Genomic DNA, 16683 nt, shown 5'->3' on the forward strand with positions numbered 1-16683 from the left:
AAAACAGTCGAAAAAACGGAAAATAACAGAGCTGATTTGACTCGGTGTTTGAGAAAATGGCGGATTGCTTCCCGATGTGACGCCATCGCTCCGAGAGCGAATATTAGAAAGGCGTTTAATTCGCCAAAATTCACCCATTTAGAGTTCGGAAATCGGTTTAAAAAATATATGGTCTTTTTTCTGCAACATCAAAGTATATACAGGTAAAAGCCAGTAAATTAGAATATTTTGAAAAACTTGATTTATTTCAGTAATTGCATTCAAAAGGTGTAACTTGTACATTATATTTATTCATTGCACACAAACTGATGCATTCAAATGTTTATTTCATTTAATTTTGATGATTTGAAGTGGCAACAAATGAAAATCCAAAATTCCGTGTGTCACAAAATTAGAATATTACTTAAGGCTAATACAAAAAAGGGATTTTTAGAAATGTTGGCCAACTGAAAAGTATGAAAATGAAAAATATGAGCATGTACAATACTCAATACTTGGTTGGAGCTCCTTTTGCCTCAATTACTGCGTTAATGCGGCGTGGCATGGAGTCGATGAGTTTCTGGCACTGCTCAGGTGTTATGAGAGCCCAGGTTGCTCTGATAGTGGCCTTCAACTCTTCTGCGTTTTTGGGTCTGGCATTCTGCATCTTCCTTTTCACAATACCCCACAGATTTTCTATGGGGCTAAGGTCAGGGGAGTTGGCGGGCCAATTTAGAACAGAAATACCATGGTCCGTAAACCAGGCACGGGTAGATTTTGCGCTGTGTGCAGGCGCCAAGTCCTGTTGGAACTTGAAATCTCCATCTCCATAGAGCAGGTCAGCAGCAGGAAGCATGAAGTGCTCTAAAACTTGCTGGTAGACGGCTGCGTTGACCCTGGATCTCAGGAAACAGAGTGGACCGACACCAGCAGATGACATGGCACCCCAAACCATCACTGATGGTGGAAACTTTACACTAGACTTCAGGCAACGTGGATCCTGTGCCTCTCCTGTCTTCCTCCAGACTCTGGGACCTTGATTTCCAAAGGAAATGCAAAATTTGCATGGTTGGGTGATGGTTTGGGGTGCCATGTCATCTGCTGGTGTCGGTCCACTCTGTTTCCTGAGATCCAGGGTCAACGCAGCCGTCTACCAGCAAGTTTTAGAGCACTTCATGCTTCCTGCTGCTGACCTGCTCTATGGAGATGGAGATTTCAAGTTCCAACAGGACTTGGCGCCTGCACACAGCGCAAAATCTACCCGTGCCTGGTTTACGGACCATGGTATTTCTGTTCTAAATTGGCCCGCCAACTCCCCTGACCTTAGCCCCATAGAAAATCTGTGGGGTATTGTGAAAAGGAAGATGCAGAATGCCAGACCCAAAAACGCAGAAGAGTTGAAGGCCACTATCAGAGCAACCTGGGCTCTCATAACACCTGAGCAGTGCCAGAAACTCATCGACTCCATGCCACGCCGCATTAACGCAGTAATTGAGGCAAAAGGAGCTCCAACCAAGTATTGAGTATTGTACATGCTCATATTTTTCATTTTCATACTTTTCAGTTGGCCAACATTTCTAAAAATCCCTTTTTTGTATTAGCCTTAAGTAATATTCTAATTTTGTGACACACGGAATTTTGGATTTTCATTTGTTGCCACTTCAAATCATCAAAATTAAATGAAATAAACATTTGAATGCATCAGTCTGTGTGCAATGAATAAATATAATGTACAAGTTACACCTTTTGAATGCAATTACTGAAATAAATCAAGTTTTTCAAAATATTCTAATTTACTGGCTTTTACCTGTATTGACGCTTACATAGGTCTGGTGATAATGTTCCCCTTTAACATTATGAGAGCTCTCTAGACATGAAATAACACCCTTTTGTCACCTTTACACTCTTTTAATCCAACATATTAATGCTGTCTGAGGCTGAGCCAATCAGTGGCCACGATACTGAACAGCGCGCTTTGATTGGTCCGGTCTCATCTAGTGACCAGTACTACGGTAGTATTGATATGTTTAGTTCATTTAGACATTGCTATGCTTGGAAATGCTTCATATAGTCCCAAAATACATAGAATATGTTTAAAAAAAAATAAAATAAAAGAGTGAAGCCGCAAACTTTGAAGTGCAGTGTGGCGAGGGACTGAATTCAAGGATTTTTATTTTCATACCAGCACACATGAGTCACATGAGATGGCATGAAACTTGGTACCCAAATTCCCAGATGAGTAAAATAAGACCAATAGTATGTACACAATAATGTAAATATAATAAGATATAAATCTGTGTTGGCCATGCGATGAGGTGGCGACTTGTCCAGGGTGTACCCCGCCTTCCGCCCGATTGTAGCTGAGATAGGCTCCAACGCCCCCCCGCGACCCCAAAAAAAGGGAATAAGCGGTAGAAAATGGATGGATGGATGGATGGATAAATCGAGTATGTTATAAATTGCATAGTTTAATAGAAATAGCACACCAGACTGTATCTCACGGTACACTAGTGGCTGAAAAACCCTGCTCAAGAGCAGGGTTTTTCAACCTTTTTTGAGCCAAGGCACATTTTTTGCGTTGAAAAAATGCGGAGGCACACCACCAGCAGAAATCATTAAAAAACGAAACTCAGTTGACAGTAAAAAGTCGTTGTCGCAATTGTTGGATATGACTTTAAATCATAACCAATTATGCGTCACTATAGCTCTTGTCTCAAAGTAGGTGTACTGTCACCAGGGGCGCCGCTAGGGATTTTGGGCCCCATGAAAATAATCTTTACAGGGCCCCCAACACAGTGTCATTATTTTTTCTGTATTATAATTTCATCATCATTAGGGGCCTCTCTGGGCCCCCCTCCATCATGGGCCCCTAGAATCCGTCTCCTTTACCCCCCCCTTTTCGGCGCCCCTGACTGTCACCACCTGTCACATCACACCTTATTTGGACTTTTTTGCTGTTTTCCTGTGTGTAGTGTAGTGTTTTACTCCCTTGTCATGCGCTCCTATTTTGGTGGCTTTTTCTCTTATTTTTGGTATTTTCCTGTAGCAGTTTCATGTCTTCCTTTGAGCGATATTTCCCGCATCTACTTTGTTTTAGCAATCAAGAATATTTCAGTTGTTTTTATCCTTCTTTGTGGGGGCATTGTTGATTGTCATCTCATGTACATTGTCTTTGCTCCACAGTCAGTCTTTGCTGTTGTCCAGCATCCTGTTTTTGTTTACTTTGTAGCCAGTTCAGTTTTACTTTCGTTCTGCATAGCCTTCCCTAAACCATACTTGCCAACCCTCCCGGATTTTCCAGGAGACTCACGAAATTCAGCGCCTCTCCCGAAAATCTCCCGAAATTCAGGCGGACACAGGTCCTCCACAATATAAAAAAGCGTAGCTGCCCAATCACGTTATAACTATAGAGTGATGGAGGGCGAGTTCTTGGTTTCTTATGTGGGTTTATTGTTAGGCAGTTTCATTAACGTCTTCCCAGCGCGGCAACAACACACAACAGCAGTCACTTTTCTGTATACCGTAAAGCAGTTCTTCTGCCGTAAACAGCAATGTTGTGACACTCTTAAACAGGACAATACTGCCATCTAGTGCATTTGATGAAAGCACTTTTGTGCGTGCCACACATCAATGCATCATCAGAGAGGGTGTTCAGCATGGTTCGAAAAATAGTGACAGAGAATAGAACAAGGATGGACAATTCAACCCTTAACTCAACAATGAGTAGATGAGTGTTATGTGTGTGTATATGTGTAAATAAATGAACACTGAAATTCAAGTATTTATTTTATATATATATATATATATATATATATATATATATATATATAATAAAATAAATATATATATATATATATATAAATATATATATATAAAATAAAAAAAATATATATATATATATATATAATAAAAATAAATATATATATATATATATATATATATATATATATATATATATCTAGAATTCACTGAATGTCAAGTATTTCTTATATATATATATATATATATATATATATATATATATATATATATATATATATATATATATGAAATACTTGACTTGGTGAGTTCTAGCTATAAATATACCCCTCCCCTTTTAGTCACGCCCCCAATTACGCCCCCGTCCCGCCCCGGCCACGCCCACCCCCACCCCCTCCCCCCACCTCCCGAAATCGGAGGTCTCAAGGTTGGCAAGTATGCCCTAAACTTCAATGCCTTTTCTTAGGGGCACTCACCTTTTGTTTATTTTTGGTTTAAGCATTAGATACCTTTTTACCTGCACCCTGCCTCCCACTGTTTCCCACATCTACAAAGCAATTAGCTACCGGCTGCCACCTACTGATATGGAAGAGTATTACACGGTTACTCTGCCGAGCTCTAGACAGCACCGACACTCAACAACAACACATCATTTGCAGACTATAATTACTGGTTTGCAAAAAATATTTTTAACCCAAATAGGTGAAATTAGATCATCTCCCACGGCACACCAGACTGTATCTCACGGCACACTACACTCTTAGAAATAAGGGTTCTAAAAGGGTTCTTCTACAAGGGCTGAGGTTCTAACTGGAACCATTTGCTTCTGAAAAACCCTTTCCCGAAGAAAGGGTTTTTCAAGGGTTCTTGGTAACGCTAATGGTTCCAGTAAGAACCATTTTGATCCAGAGAACCCTTTAAAACCCCTTTTCTGAATAATTGGTTTTAAAAGGGTTCTCACTAACACTAAGGGTTCCAGTAAGAACTATTTTGATCCAGAGAACTGTTTTTGGAAGAAAGAGTTCTTCAGGGATTGTTGAAAGCATGGGTAAGATCCTGTGTCACCAGGGACATACTTCCTGATAACATTTGCCAATAATGGTGCCTATCTTTAAATAAATGTTTTTCTCATTAAAATGTTTTGAATGTTTGTTCAATGTCAACATGATAAATGACCACAATATAATATGAACTAAACTGATCTGTAGAATACAATATGGTTCTTTATAGAACCCTCAGAAGACAAGACGGTTATCGGTGAAAACCTTTGAAAAGGGATGTTTTTAGAACCCCCTGTGTCAGATCTAGATGAAACCCTTGAAACATGAAAGGGTTCTTAGTGGAACTCCCTGCATAGGTTCTAGATGAAACCCTTGACAAACGAAAGGGTTCTTAGTGGAACTCCCTGTGTGGGTTCTAGATGAAACCCTTGAAATACAAAAGGGTTCTTAGTGGAACTCCCTGCGTGGGTTCTAGATGAAAGTCTTGAAATACAAAAGGGTTCTTAGTGGAACTCCCTGTGTGGGTTCTAGATGAAACCCTTGAAATACGAAAGGGTTCTTAGTGGAACTCCCTGCGTGGGTTCTAGATGAAAGTCTTGAAATACAAAAGGGTTCTTAGTGGAACTCCCTGTGTGAGTTCTAGATGAAACCCTTGAAACATGAAAGGGTTCTTAGTGGAACTCCCTGCATAGGTTCTAGATGAAACCCTTGACAAACGAAAGGGTTCTTAGTGGAACTCCCTGTGTGGGTTCTAGATGAAACCCTTGAAATACGAAAGGGTTCTTAGTGGAACTCCCTGCGTGGGTTCTAGATGAAACCCTTGAAACATGAAAGGGTTCTTAGTGGAACTCCCTGCATAGGTTCTAGATGAAACCCTTGACAAAGGAAAGGGTTCTTAGTGGAACTCCCTGCGTGGGTTCTAGATGAAAGTCTTGAAATACAAAAGGGTTCTTAGTGGAACTCCCTGCGTGGGTTCTAGATGAAACCCTTGTAACATGAAAGGGTTCTTAGTGGAACTCCCTGCATAGGTTCTAGATGAAACCCTTGACAAAGGAAAGGGTTCTTAGTGGAACTCCCTGTGTGGGTTCTAGATGAAACCCTTGAAATACAAAAGGGTTCTTAGTGGAACTCCCTGTGTGGGTTCTAGATGAAACCCTTGAAACATGAAAGGGTTCTTAGTGGAACTCCCTGCATAGGTTCTAGATGAAACCCTTGACAAAGGAAAGGGTTCTTAGTGGAACTCCCTGTGTGGGTTCTAGATGAAACCCTTGAAATACAAAAGGGTTCTTAGTGGAACTCCCTGCGTGGGTTCTAGATGAAACCCTTGAAACATGAAAGGGTTCTTAGTGGAACTCCCTGCATAGGTTCTAGATGAAACCCTTGACAAAGGAAAGGGTTCTTAGTGGAACTCCCTGTGTGGGTTCTAGATGAAACCCTTGAAATACAAAAGGGTTCTTAGTGGAACTCCCTGTGTGGGTTCTAGATGAAACCCTTGAAACATGAAAGGGTTCTTAGTGGAACTCCCTGCATAGGTTCTAGATGAAACCCTTGACAAAGGAAAGGGTTCTTAGTGGAACTCCCTGCGTGGGTTCTAGATGAAAGTCTTGAAATACAAAAGGGTTCTTAGTGGAACTCCCTGTGTGGGTTCTAGATGAAACCCTTGAAATATGAAAGGGTTCTTAGTGGAACTCCCTGCGTGGGTTCTTTGTAGAACCTCTCATGGGGGGTTCTGGGTGGAACCTTACACACACAGTTCTAGGTAGAACCCTCCAAAAGGGTTCCAGGTGGAACCTTTATAAAAAGGTTCTACCTGGAGCCAAAAAGGGTTCTCCTATGAGGACGAGCCGAAGAACCATATATGGTTCTACTTAGCACTTTTATTTCTAAGAGTGTAGTGTGGCCGCGGCACAGTGGTTGAAAAACACTGTTCTAGAGTAAGTGTACTCTTACTTGAGGACAACTTTGGGCTATTCTATCTAATATAAGGGTAAACACGTTCATGAGCACATTTGTCGTGCATTATCAAAGAATGGGGACAGAATGTAATGCTTTAATATTCTTCTGTTAACACACATTTGTATACCTGCATGAAAGGTACAAAGATGTATAATGGCGGCAATGATCGCTGTGGTATAAAATTGGAATTCGACAATAACAAATTGTGGGCATGAACACGTTACAACAAGGAAGAGAAATACAATGTATGCATTTTTTTTTTTTTTTTGAAACAGTTTCATGTGTGTGCAACTGTGCACGCTTGTCTTCTATCATGTGCCTGCTGATTTAAAGATTAGACCTGGATTAGGAGCAACTCAAGGATTTCAGAAATGGTGGCATGGAGCTAAGCAATGTTTACTCAGGTCCAACAGAAAGCAGTTCTGGTTCAATGAGAGTTTAGTAGCACAAACCCCGTTTCCATATGAGTTGGGAAATTGTGTTAGATGTAAATATAAACGGAATACAATGATTTGCGAATCCTTTTCAACCCATATTCAGTTGAATGCACTACAAAGACAACATATTTGATGTTCAAACTCATAAACTTTTTTTTTTTTTTTGCAAATAATAATTAACTTAGAATTTCATGGCTGCAACACGTGCCAAAGTAGTTGGGAAAGGGCATGTTCACCACTGTGTTACATGGCCTTTCCTTTTAACAACACTCAGTAAACGTTTGGGAACTGAGGAGACACATTTTTTAAGCTTTTCAGGTGGAATTCTTTCCCATTCTTGCTTGATGTACAGCTTAAGTTGTTCAACAGTCCGGGGGTCTCCGTTGTGCTATTTTAGGCTTCATAATGCGCCACACATTTTCAATGGGAGACAGGTCTGGACTACAGGCAGGCCAGTCTAGTACCCGCACTTTTTTAATATGAAGCCACGTTGATGTAACCCGTGGCTTGGCATTGTCTTGCTGAAATAAGCAGGGGCGTCCATGGTAACGTTGCTTGGATGGCAACATATGTTGCTCCAAAACCTGTATGTACCTTTCAGCATTAATGGTGCCTTCACAGATGTGTAAGTTACCCATGTCTTGGGCACGGCATGGCGTAGTGGGTAGAGCAACCGTGTCAGAAACCTGAGGGTTGCAGGTTCGCTCCCCGCCTCTTACCATCCAAAATCCGCTGCCGTTGTGTCCTTGGGCGGGACACTTCACCCTTTGCCCCCGGTGCCACTCACACCGGTGAATTGAATGATGAATGATAGGTGGTGGTCGGAGGGGCCGTTGGCGCAAATTGCAGCCACGCTTCCGTCAGTCTACCCCAGGGCAGCTGTGGCTATGAAAGTAGCTTACCACCACCAGGTGTGAATGAATGATGGGTTCTACATGTAAAGCGACTTTGGGTACTTAGAAAAGCGCTATATAAATCCCAGTTATTATTATTATTATTATTAATACACCCCCATACCATCACACATGCTGGCTTTTACACTTTGCGCCTATAACAATCCGGATGGTTCTTTTCCTCTTTGGTCCGGAGGACACGACGTCCACAGTTTCCAAAAACAATTTGAAATGTGGACTCGTCAGACCACAGAACACTTTTCCACTTTGTATCAGTCCATCTTAGATGAGCTCGGGCCCAGCGAAGCCGACGGCGTTTCTGGGTGTTGTTGATAAACGGTTTTCGCCTTTGCATAGGAGAGTTTTAACTTGCACTTACAGATGTAGCGACCAACTGTAGTTACTGACAGTGGGTTTCTGAAGTGTTCCTGAGCCCATGTGGTGATATCCTTTACACACTGATGTCGCTTGTTGATGCGGTACAGCCTGAGGGATCGAAGGTCACGGGCTTAGCTGCTTACGTGCAGTGATTTCTCCAGATTCTCTGAACCCTTTGATGATATTACGGAGCATAGATGGTGAAATCCCTAAATTCCTTGCAATAGCTGGTTGAGAAAGGTTTTTCTTAAACCGTTCAACAATTTGCTCACGCATTTGTTGACAAAGTGGTGACCCTCGCCCCATCCTTGTTTGTGAATGACTGAGCATTTCATGGAATCTACTTTTATACCCAATCATGGCACCCACCTGTTCCCAATTAGCCTGTTCACCTGTGGGATGTTCCAAATAAGTGTTTGATGAGCATTCCTCAACTTTATCAGTATTTATTGCCACCTTTCCCAACTTCTTTGTCACGTGTTGCTGACATCAAATTCTAAAGTTAATGATTATTTTCCAAAAAAAAATATGTTTATGAGTTTGAACATCAAATATGTTGTCTTTGTAGCATATTCAACTGAATATGGGTTGAAAATGATTTGCAAATCATTGTATTCCGTTTATATTTACATCTAACACAATTTCCCAACTCATATGGAAACGGGGTTTGTAGATGGAGGCGCACAGAGTTGGAGCAACTTCCCAAGCACCACTGATCAAGCCTTTTCGTAGCAACGTCAAAGCCGAGTTTAGTGCTAGTTTATTAACCCTAGTTTACAGCTAAAAACGTGCTTTAAGTGCTGAACTGGGCTTTATTTGGTTTGGTTTGCTCATATTGGTTTTACACTCTAATTGCAATACAGGATGACAATAATTCTATTTTCCTATTTGTTCTATTTTATTTATAATTAGAGATGTCCGATAATGGCTTTTTTTGCCGATATTGTCCAACTCTTAATTACCGATTCCGATATATAAAGTGGTGGAATCAACACATTATTATGCCTTAATTTTGTTGTGATGCCCCGCTGGATGCATTAAACAATGTAACAAGGCTTTCCAAAATAAATCAACTCAAGTTATGGAAAAAAAAATGCCAACATGGCACTGCCATATTTATTATTAAAAAAAAATAAATATGGGATGAGAATGGAACCTAGGCCGTACTTTGGACACCACTTTCTTCAGGTAGAAGCATAAACAAAACTATTTGTGGATAATGTGGTGTAGTGCAGGGGTGCTCACACTTTTTCTGCAGGCGAGCTACTTTTCAATTGATCAAGTCTTGGGGATCTACCTCATTCATATATATCATTTATATTTACTTATTTATGAAATATATGTTTTTGTTAACAAGTTAAAGGTGTTTAATGATAATGCAAGCATGTTTAACACATATAGTTAATATTGTTAATAAATTAAAGGTGTTTAATGATAATGCAATCATGTTTAACACATAGTTAATATTGTTAATAAATTAAAGGTGTTTAATGATAATACAAGAATGTTTAATACATATAGTTAATATTGTTAACAAGTTAAAGGTGTTTAAAGATAATGCAAGCATGTTTAATACATATAATTAATATTGTTAACAAGTTAAAGGTGTTTAATGATAATACAAGCATGTTTAATACATATAGTTAATATTATTTATAAGTTAAAGGTGTTTAATGATAATACAAGCATGTTTAATACATATAGTTAATATTATTAATAAGTTAAAGGTGTTTAAAGATAATACAAGCATGTTTAACATATAGTTAATATTGTTAACAAGTTAAAGGTGTTTAATGATAATACAAGCATATTTAACACATATAGTTAATATTGTTAACAAGTTAAAGGTGTTTAAAGATAATACAAGCATGTTTAACACATAGTTAATATTGTTAATAAATTAAAGGTGTTTAATGATAATACAAGAATGTTTAATACATATAGTTAATATTGTTAATACATTAAAGGTGTTTAATGATAATACAAGCATGTTTAATACATATAGTTAATATTGTTAACAAATTAAAGGTGTTTAAAGATAATGCAAGTATGTTTAATACATATAATTAATATTGTTAACAAGTTAAAGGTGTTTAATGATAATACAAGCATGTTTAATACATATAGTTAATATTATTAATAAGTTAAAGGTGTTTAAAGATAATACAAGCATGTTTAACACATATAGTCAATATTGTTAACAAGTTAAAGGTGTTTAATGATAATACAAGCATGTTTAACACATATAGTTAATATTGTTAACAAGTTAAGGTGTTTAAAGATAATACAGGCATGTTTAACACATATAGATTCCTTTCTTTCATGAAGACAAGAATATAAGTTGGTGTATTACCTGATTCTGATGACTTGCATTGATAGGAATCAGACAGTGGTGCTAAAAACGTCCGCATTTTCGAATGGAGGAGAAAAAAAACCTCCTTTCTGTCCAATACCACATGAAAGTGGTTGGTTTTTGGCATCTTATTTGTCCAGCTTCCATACTCCTTTGTATACACTTTACAAGAAATACATTGTCGGCAAACTCCGTAGCTTGCTAGCTTGTGCACGCCAGCTTTCTGAGACTCTTATTTTGTTAGCGGAACTGCGCAACTGTGCAGTCGGTCTTTGGAGTTTTGACGACAGGTACGGCGCCAGAGTCTGTTGAAATAAGGTGTTTCTCGCCTTCCTGTCGGTAATTTTAATGAGCTGGCAGCAGCCAGCGTCATCTCAGAAGACCCTCGGGTGCCGTGAATGTCAATCAAGTGACGGAAGTGACGTCATAGTGAAGATTTATGATCGCTCATTTTTAGGACTATTTTTTTAATGCCTGGCTGGTGATCGACTGACACACCCTCCGAGATCGACCGGTAGATCGCGATCGACGTAATGAGCACCCCTGGTGTAGTGTATCTGTCCACCATTTACAGGAAGTTGATATTTCCACTCAACTTGCATATATGCCTTTTAGCGAGGGTCGTATAATGCATGCTTTCTGCAGAGGAGAACAACAAGGTGCACTTTGTTCATTACGTGTGTTTTGGATCTATCACCCAGGTGACACAACAGGATGTGAGGAAGGATAACCCGCTGCACTTTAAGTTTCGGGCCAAGTACTTTCCCGAAGAAGTGACCGAGGAGCTCATCCAGGATTCCACGCAGAAGCTCTTCTTCATGCAGGTGAAAGAGAACATCCTGAGCGACGAGGTTTACTGTCCACCCGAAACGGCAGTGCTGCTCGCCTCCTACTCCGTCCAAGCCAAGTATGGAGACTACAACAAAGGAGCCCACCGGCCCGGATACCTCGCTGCTGAACGTCTGCTTCCACACAGGTGAGAGAGAGAACTGCTTAAAGCAGAGGTGTCCAAAGTGTGGCCCGCACCTAACATTTTTAATGGCCCGCGACCAGAGGTGGGTAGAGTAGCCAGAAATTGTACTCAAGTAAGAGTACTGTTACTTTAGAGATTTATTACTCAAGTAAAAGTAAGGAGTAGTCACCCAAATATTTACTTGAGTAAAAGGAAAAAGTATGTTGTAAAAAAACTACTCAAGTACTGAGTAACTGATGAGTAACATACACACACAAATCATATATATATACACACACACACATATATATATATATATATATATATATATATATATATATATATATATATATATATATATATATGTGTATATACATATATACATATACATATACATATATATACACACACATATATATATATACAGTATATAATTTATATTTATTTATTTTGCCGTTTTTGTTTACATGTTAAAGGTGTTTTAATGAATATACATGCATGTTTAACACATATAGATTCCTTTCTTTCATGAAGACAAGAATATAAGTTGGTGTATTACCTGATTCTGATGACTTGCATTGATTGGAATCAGACAGTAGTGATGACAAACGTCCAGGTTTTCAAATGGAGGAGAAAAAAAGTTCCTCCTTTCTGTCTAATACCACATGAAAGTGGTTGGTTTTTGGCATCTTATATGTCCAGCTTCCATATTCGTTTTTATACACTTTACAAGAAATACATTGGCGGCAAACTCCGTAGCTTGCTAGCTTGTTTGCGCAGGCTTTCGGAGACTCTTATTTTGAAAGCGCAGGCGCGATGGAGCGGCACTTTTATTGTGAAGACAGGAACTGTGCAGTCAGTCTTTAGGCTTACGGTTGAAATAAAAAATGGTCTTTTTTCCTTCACACTTTTGATTGATTGATTGGAACTTGTATTAGTAGATTGCACAGTACAGTACATATTCCGTACAATTGACCACTAAATGGTAACACCCCAATAAGTTTTTCAACTTGTTTAAGTCAGGTCATGTGACCGCCTGGCTCTGTTTGATTGGTCCAACGTCACCAGTGACTGCATCTGATTGGTGGAACGGAGTGAACGTCACCAGTGACTGTATTTGTTGAAACGCAGGCACTATGAAGGTCTGTCTGACAGACCAAAACAAACAAAGCGTGCATTAACAGATCGATAAAAATTAGTAGCGAGTAGCGAGCTGAATGTAGATAAAAGTAGCGGAGTAAAAGTAGCGTTTCTTCTCTATAAATATACTCAAGTAAAAGTAAAAGTATGTTGCATTAAAACTACTCTTAGAAGTACAATTTATCCCAAAAGTTACTCAAGTAGATGTAACGGAGTTAATGTAGCGCGTTACTACCCACCTCTGCCCGCGACTAGGGTTGTCCCAATATTTGGTACTGGTATTTTGATACTTTTCAAAGTAAAGGAGACCACGAAAATGTCATTATTGGCTTTATTTTAACTGACAATCTTATGCTAAAATTAAACATACATTTTTTTTTTTACCAAAGACTATACAAATGGGAGCCATTACCTCCCTGCTTGGCACTCAGCATCAAGGGTTGGAATTGGGGGTTAAATCAACAAAAATGATTCCCGGGCGCGGCCACCGCTGCTGCTCACTGCTCCCCTCACCTCCCAGGGGGTGGAACAAGGGGATGGGTCAAATGCAGAGGACAAATTTCACCACACCTTGTGTGTGTGTGTGACAACAGTGCTGAACTCTGTAGAACTTGCACCTGGAATCCATCCTGTTTGGGTCCCACATCAACCTTAAAGGGGAACATTATCACAATTTCAGAAGGGTTAAAACCATTAAAAATCAGTTCCTAGTGGCTTATTTTATTTTTCTAAGTTTTTTTCAAAATTTTACCCATCACCCAATATCCCTAAAAAAAGCTTCAAAGTGCCTGATTTTAACCATCGTTATATACACCCGTACATTTTCCTGTGACGTCACATAGTGATGCCAACACAAACAAACATGGCGGAAAGAACAGCAAGCTATAGCGACATTAGCTCGGATTCAGACTCGGATTTCAGCGGCTTAAGCGATTCAACAGATTACGCATGTATTGAAACGGATGGTTGTAGTGTGGAGGCAGGTAGCGAAAACCAAATTGAAGAAGAAACTGAAGCTATTGAGCCATATCGGTTTGAACCGTATGCAAGCGAAGACGACGAAAACGACACGACAGCCAGCGACACGGGAGAAAGCGAGGACGAATTCGGCGATCGCCTTCTAACCAACGATTGGTATGTGTTTGTTTGGCATTAAAGGAAACTAACAACTATGAACTAGGTTTACAGCATATGAAATACATTTGGCAACAACATGCACTTTGAGAGTGCAGACAGCCCAGTTTTCATCAATTAATATATTCTGTAGACATACCCTCATCCGCTCTCTTTTCCTGAAAGCTGATCTGTCCAGTTTTGGAGTTGATGTCAGCAGGCCAGGGAAGCGAGGGTCGATATTCTTCTCTTGATCGTCTTCGGTGGCATAAGGGACGGTGTGAGCCAAGACATCCAGGGGGTTTAGCTCGCTCGTCTGCGGGAACAAACTGCCGCCATTGCTTGCCGTGCTACCGAGGTCCTTTGTCCCTGAATTGCTCACACATTCCGGCAGATTCAATGGGGGTCTGGCGGCAGATTTCTTTGACTTTATCGTTGGAAATGCATCTGCTTTGAGTGTCGCAGGATATCCACACATTCTTGCCATCTCTGTCGTAGCATAGCTTTCGTCGGTAAAGTGTGCGGAACAAACGTCCAATTTCTTGCCACTTTGGCATCTTTGGGCCACTGGTGCAACTTGAATCCGTCCCTGTTCGTGTTGTTACACCCTCCGACAACACACCGACGAGGCATGATGTCTCCAAGGTACGGAAAACAGTCGAAAAAACGGGAAATAACAGAGCTGATTTGACTCGGTGTTTGAGAAAATGGTGGATTGCTTCCCGATGTGACGTCACGTTGTGACATCATCGCTCCGAGAGCGAATAATAGAAAGGCGTTTAATTTGCCAAAATTCACCCATTTAGAGTTCGGAAATCGGTTAAAAAAATATATGGTCTTTTTTCTGCAACATCAAGGTATATATTGACGCTTACATAGGTCTGGTGATAATGTTCCCCTTTAAGAAAGTCAGTGACTTCACTATAAAAGTGGGTGACATTGAGGTCACCTACCTAGGTTCCATTCTAGAGGCTAATCTTTCCTGTGATAAAATGGCAAGCAAGGTAATCAAAAAGGTCAACCAACGAACGAGATTTCTCTATAGAATCTCCTCTCTGGTCAACAAAAGCACCATGAAGATTCTGGCGGGAACTCTCATTCAACCCTTTTTCGACCTCCTGGTACCCTAGCATCTCCAAAACCCTCAAATCTAGACTCCAAACATCCCAGAACAAGCTCGTCAAATTACTTCTAGACCTCCACCCCAGATCACACCTCACTCCTACCCACTTCTCCAAAGTGGGCTGGCTCAGGGTGGAGGACAGAGTAAAACAACTTGCACTGAGCCTGGTCTATAAAATCCGCAACACCTCCCTGATACCGAAGTACATGTCAAACTATTTCCTTAACGTAAATGACCGCCATAACCACAAGACCAGGGGGAGCTCTACTAACCACGTTAAACCCAGATTCCGATCGAACAAAGGTCTTAACTCATTCTCTTTCTATGCCACATCAATGTGGAATGCGCTACCAACAGGTGTAAAAGAAAGGGCATCTCTATCCTCCTTCAAAACCGCAATAAAAGTACACCTCCAGGCAACTTCAACCCTAAACTAACACCCTCCCCGGATTGTTGTTAATAATCAAATGTAAACAATCAAAAGCAGATATTTTTCTTATGCCTTCTGATCTCTCTCTCTCTCTCTATGTCCACTACTTGCTGTCCTTATCCTACCAAGTCAGACCTACACTGTTTCAATATTTCTCTGTTCTCAATTGTTGATGACTGATAATAACAACCAAACCTAACCCCCCGCCCCCTCCACACCCCGAATTGTAAATAATGTAAATAATTCAATGTATACACCCTCATGATTATCTTGTGTGATGACTGTATTATGATGATAGTAAATATGATAGTATATATCTGTATCATGAATCAATTTAAGTGGACCCCGACTTAAACAAGTTGAAAAACTTATTGGGGTGTTACCATTTAGTGGTCAATTGTACGGAATATGTACTTCACTGTGCAACCTACTAATACAAGTCTCAATCAATCAATCAAAAAAACAACCATTGGTACTTTAACTTTAACTTAACTTTTATTGCAATCAAAGAAGAATTTTGGCAATAAATAAGCTCCCCTCACCTCTCAGGGGGCGAAAATGGGGATGGGTCAAATGCAGAGGATAATTTCACCACACTTTATATTGACAGATCGGCCAGAAGTAGAACTAGAGATGTAAGTGTTGAATAAAAAAATAAATAAATACAAATAATATGATTAATTAAAAAAAAAAATTATGACTGAGACCCTTCTGGGTCAAACTTGGGGGTAGCCTGGAAGATGAAAAAAAAAAATTAAATGTATTGTATTGGCTTTGAAAATGATCAAATATCAAAATGGCCCCAGCATGCTTTGGTTTCTCAATGTGCGGTAGAGATGCGCGGTTTGCGGACACAACCGCGGAGTCCGCGGATTAACCGCGGGTCGGGCGGTTGAAATAAAAAAAAATTAGATTTTAAATAGATTCAGGCGGGTGGCAGTTAAACCAATTCTAAATGTTGTTACCCACATATGAAAAACGAGCAGGCACCTGCAGCATATGCCACAACAGAAGAAGAAGAAAAAAAGAGATGGCAACGCCGGCAGCAAACGTGGTACGCGACAAACTAAAAAAGGGAATACTAAAGACTCGTTTTTATGAGGTTGTAAATCAGGATGATAGTAATGCTGGCTACGTGATTTGCAAGAGCTGCGACGCTGTTTATGTCT

General features: G+C 39.9%; 1 protein-coding gene across 1 annotated transcript in view; it reads left to right on the plus strand.

Annotated features, from left to right (window-relative positions):
* ezrb (ezrin b) overlaps positions 1-16683 on the plus strand; it is a 168276-nt gene that overhangs the window by 82017 nt on the left and 69576 nt on the right. Inside the window, exon 4 of the mRNA XM_061986985.2 lies at positions 11458-11732. Within this exon, the coding sequence (XP_061842969.2) occupies positions 11458-11732 (275 nt within the window). The remainder of the gene's footprint in view (positions 1-11457; positions 11733-16683) is intronic.

The sequence above is a fragment of the Nerophis lumbriciformis genome, linkage group LG26, assembly GCF_033978685.3.
Source record: "Nerophis lumbriciformis linkage group LG26, RoL_Nlum_v2.1, whole genome shotgun sequence".
Lineage (NCBI taxonomy): Eukaryota > Metazoa > Chordata > Actinopteri > Syngnathiformes > Syngnathidae > Nerophis > Nerophis lumbriciformis.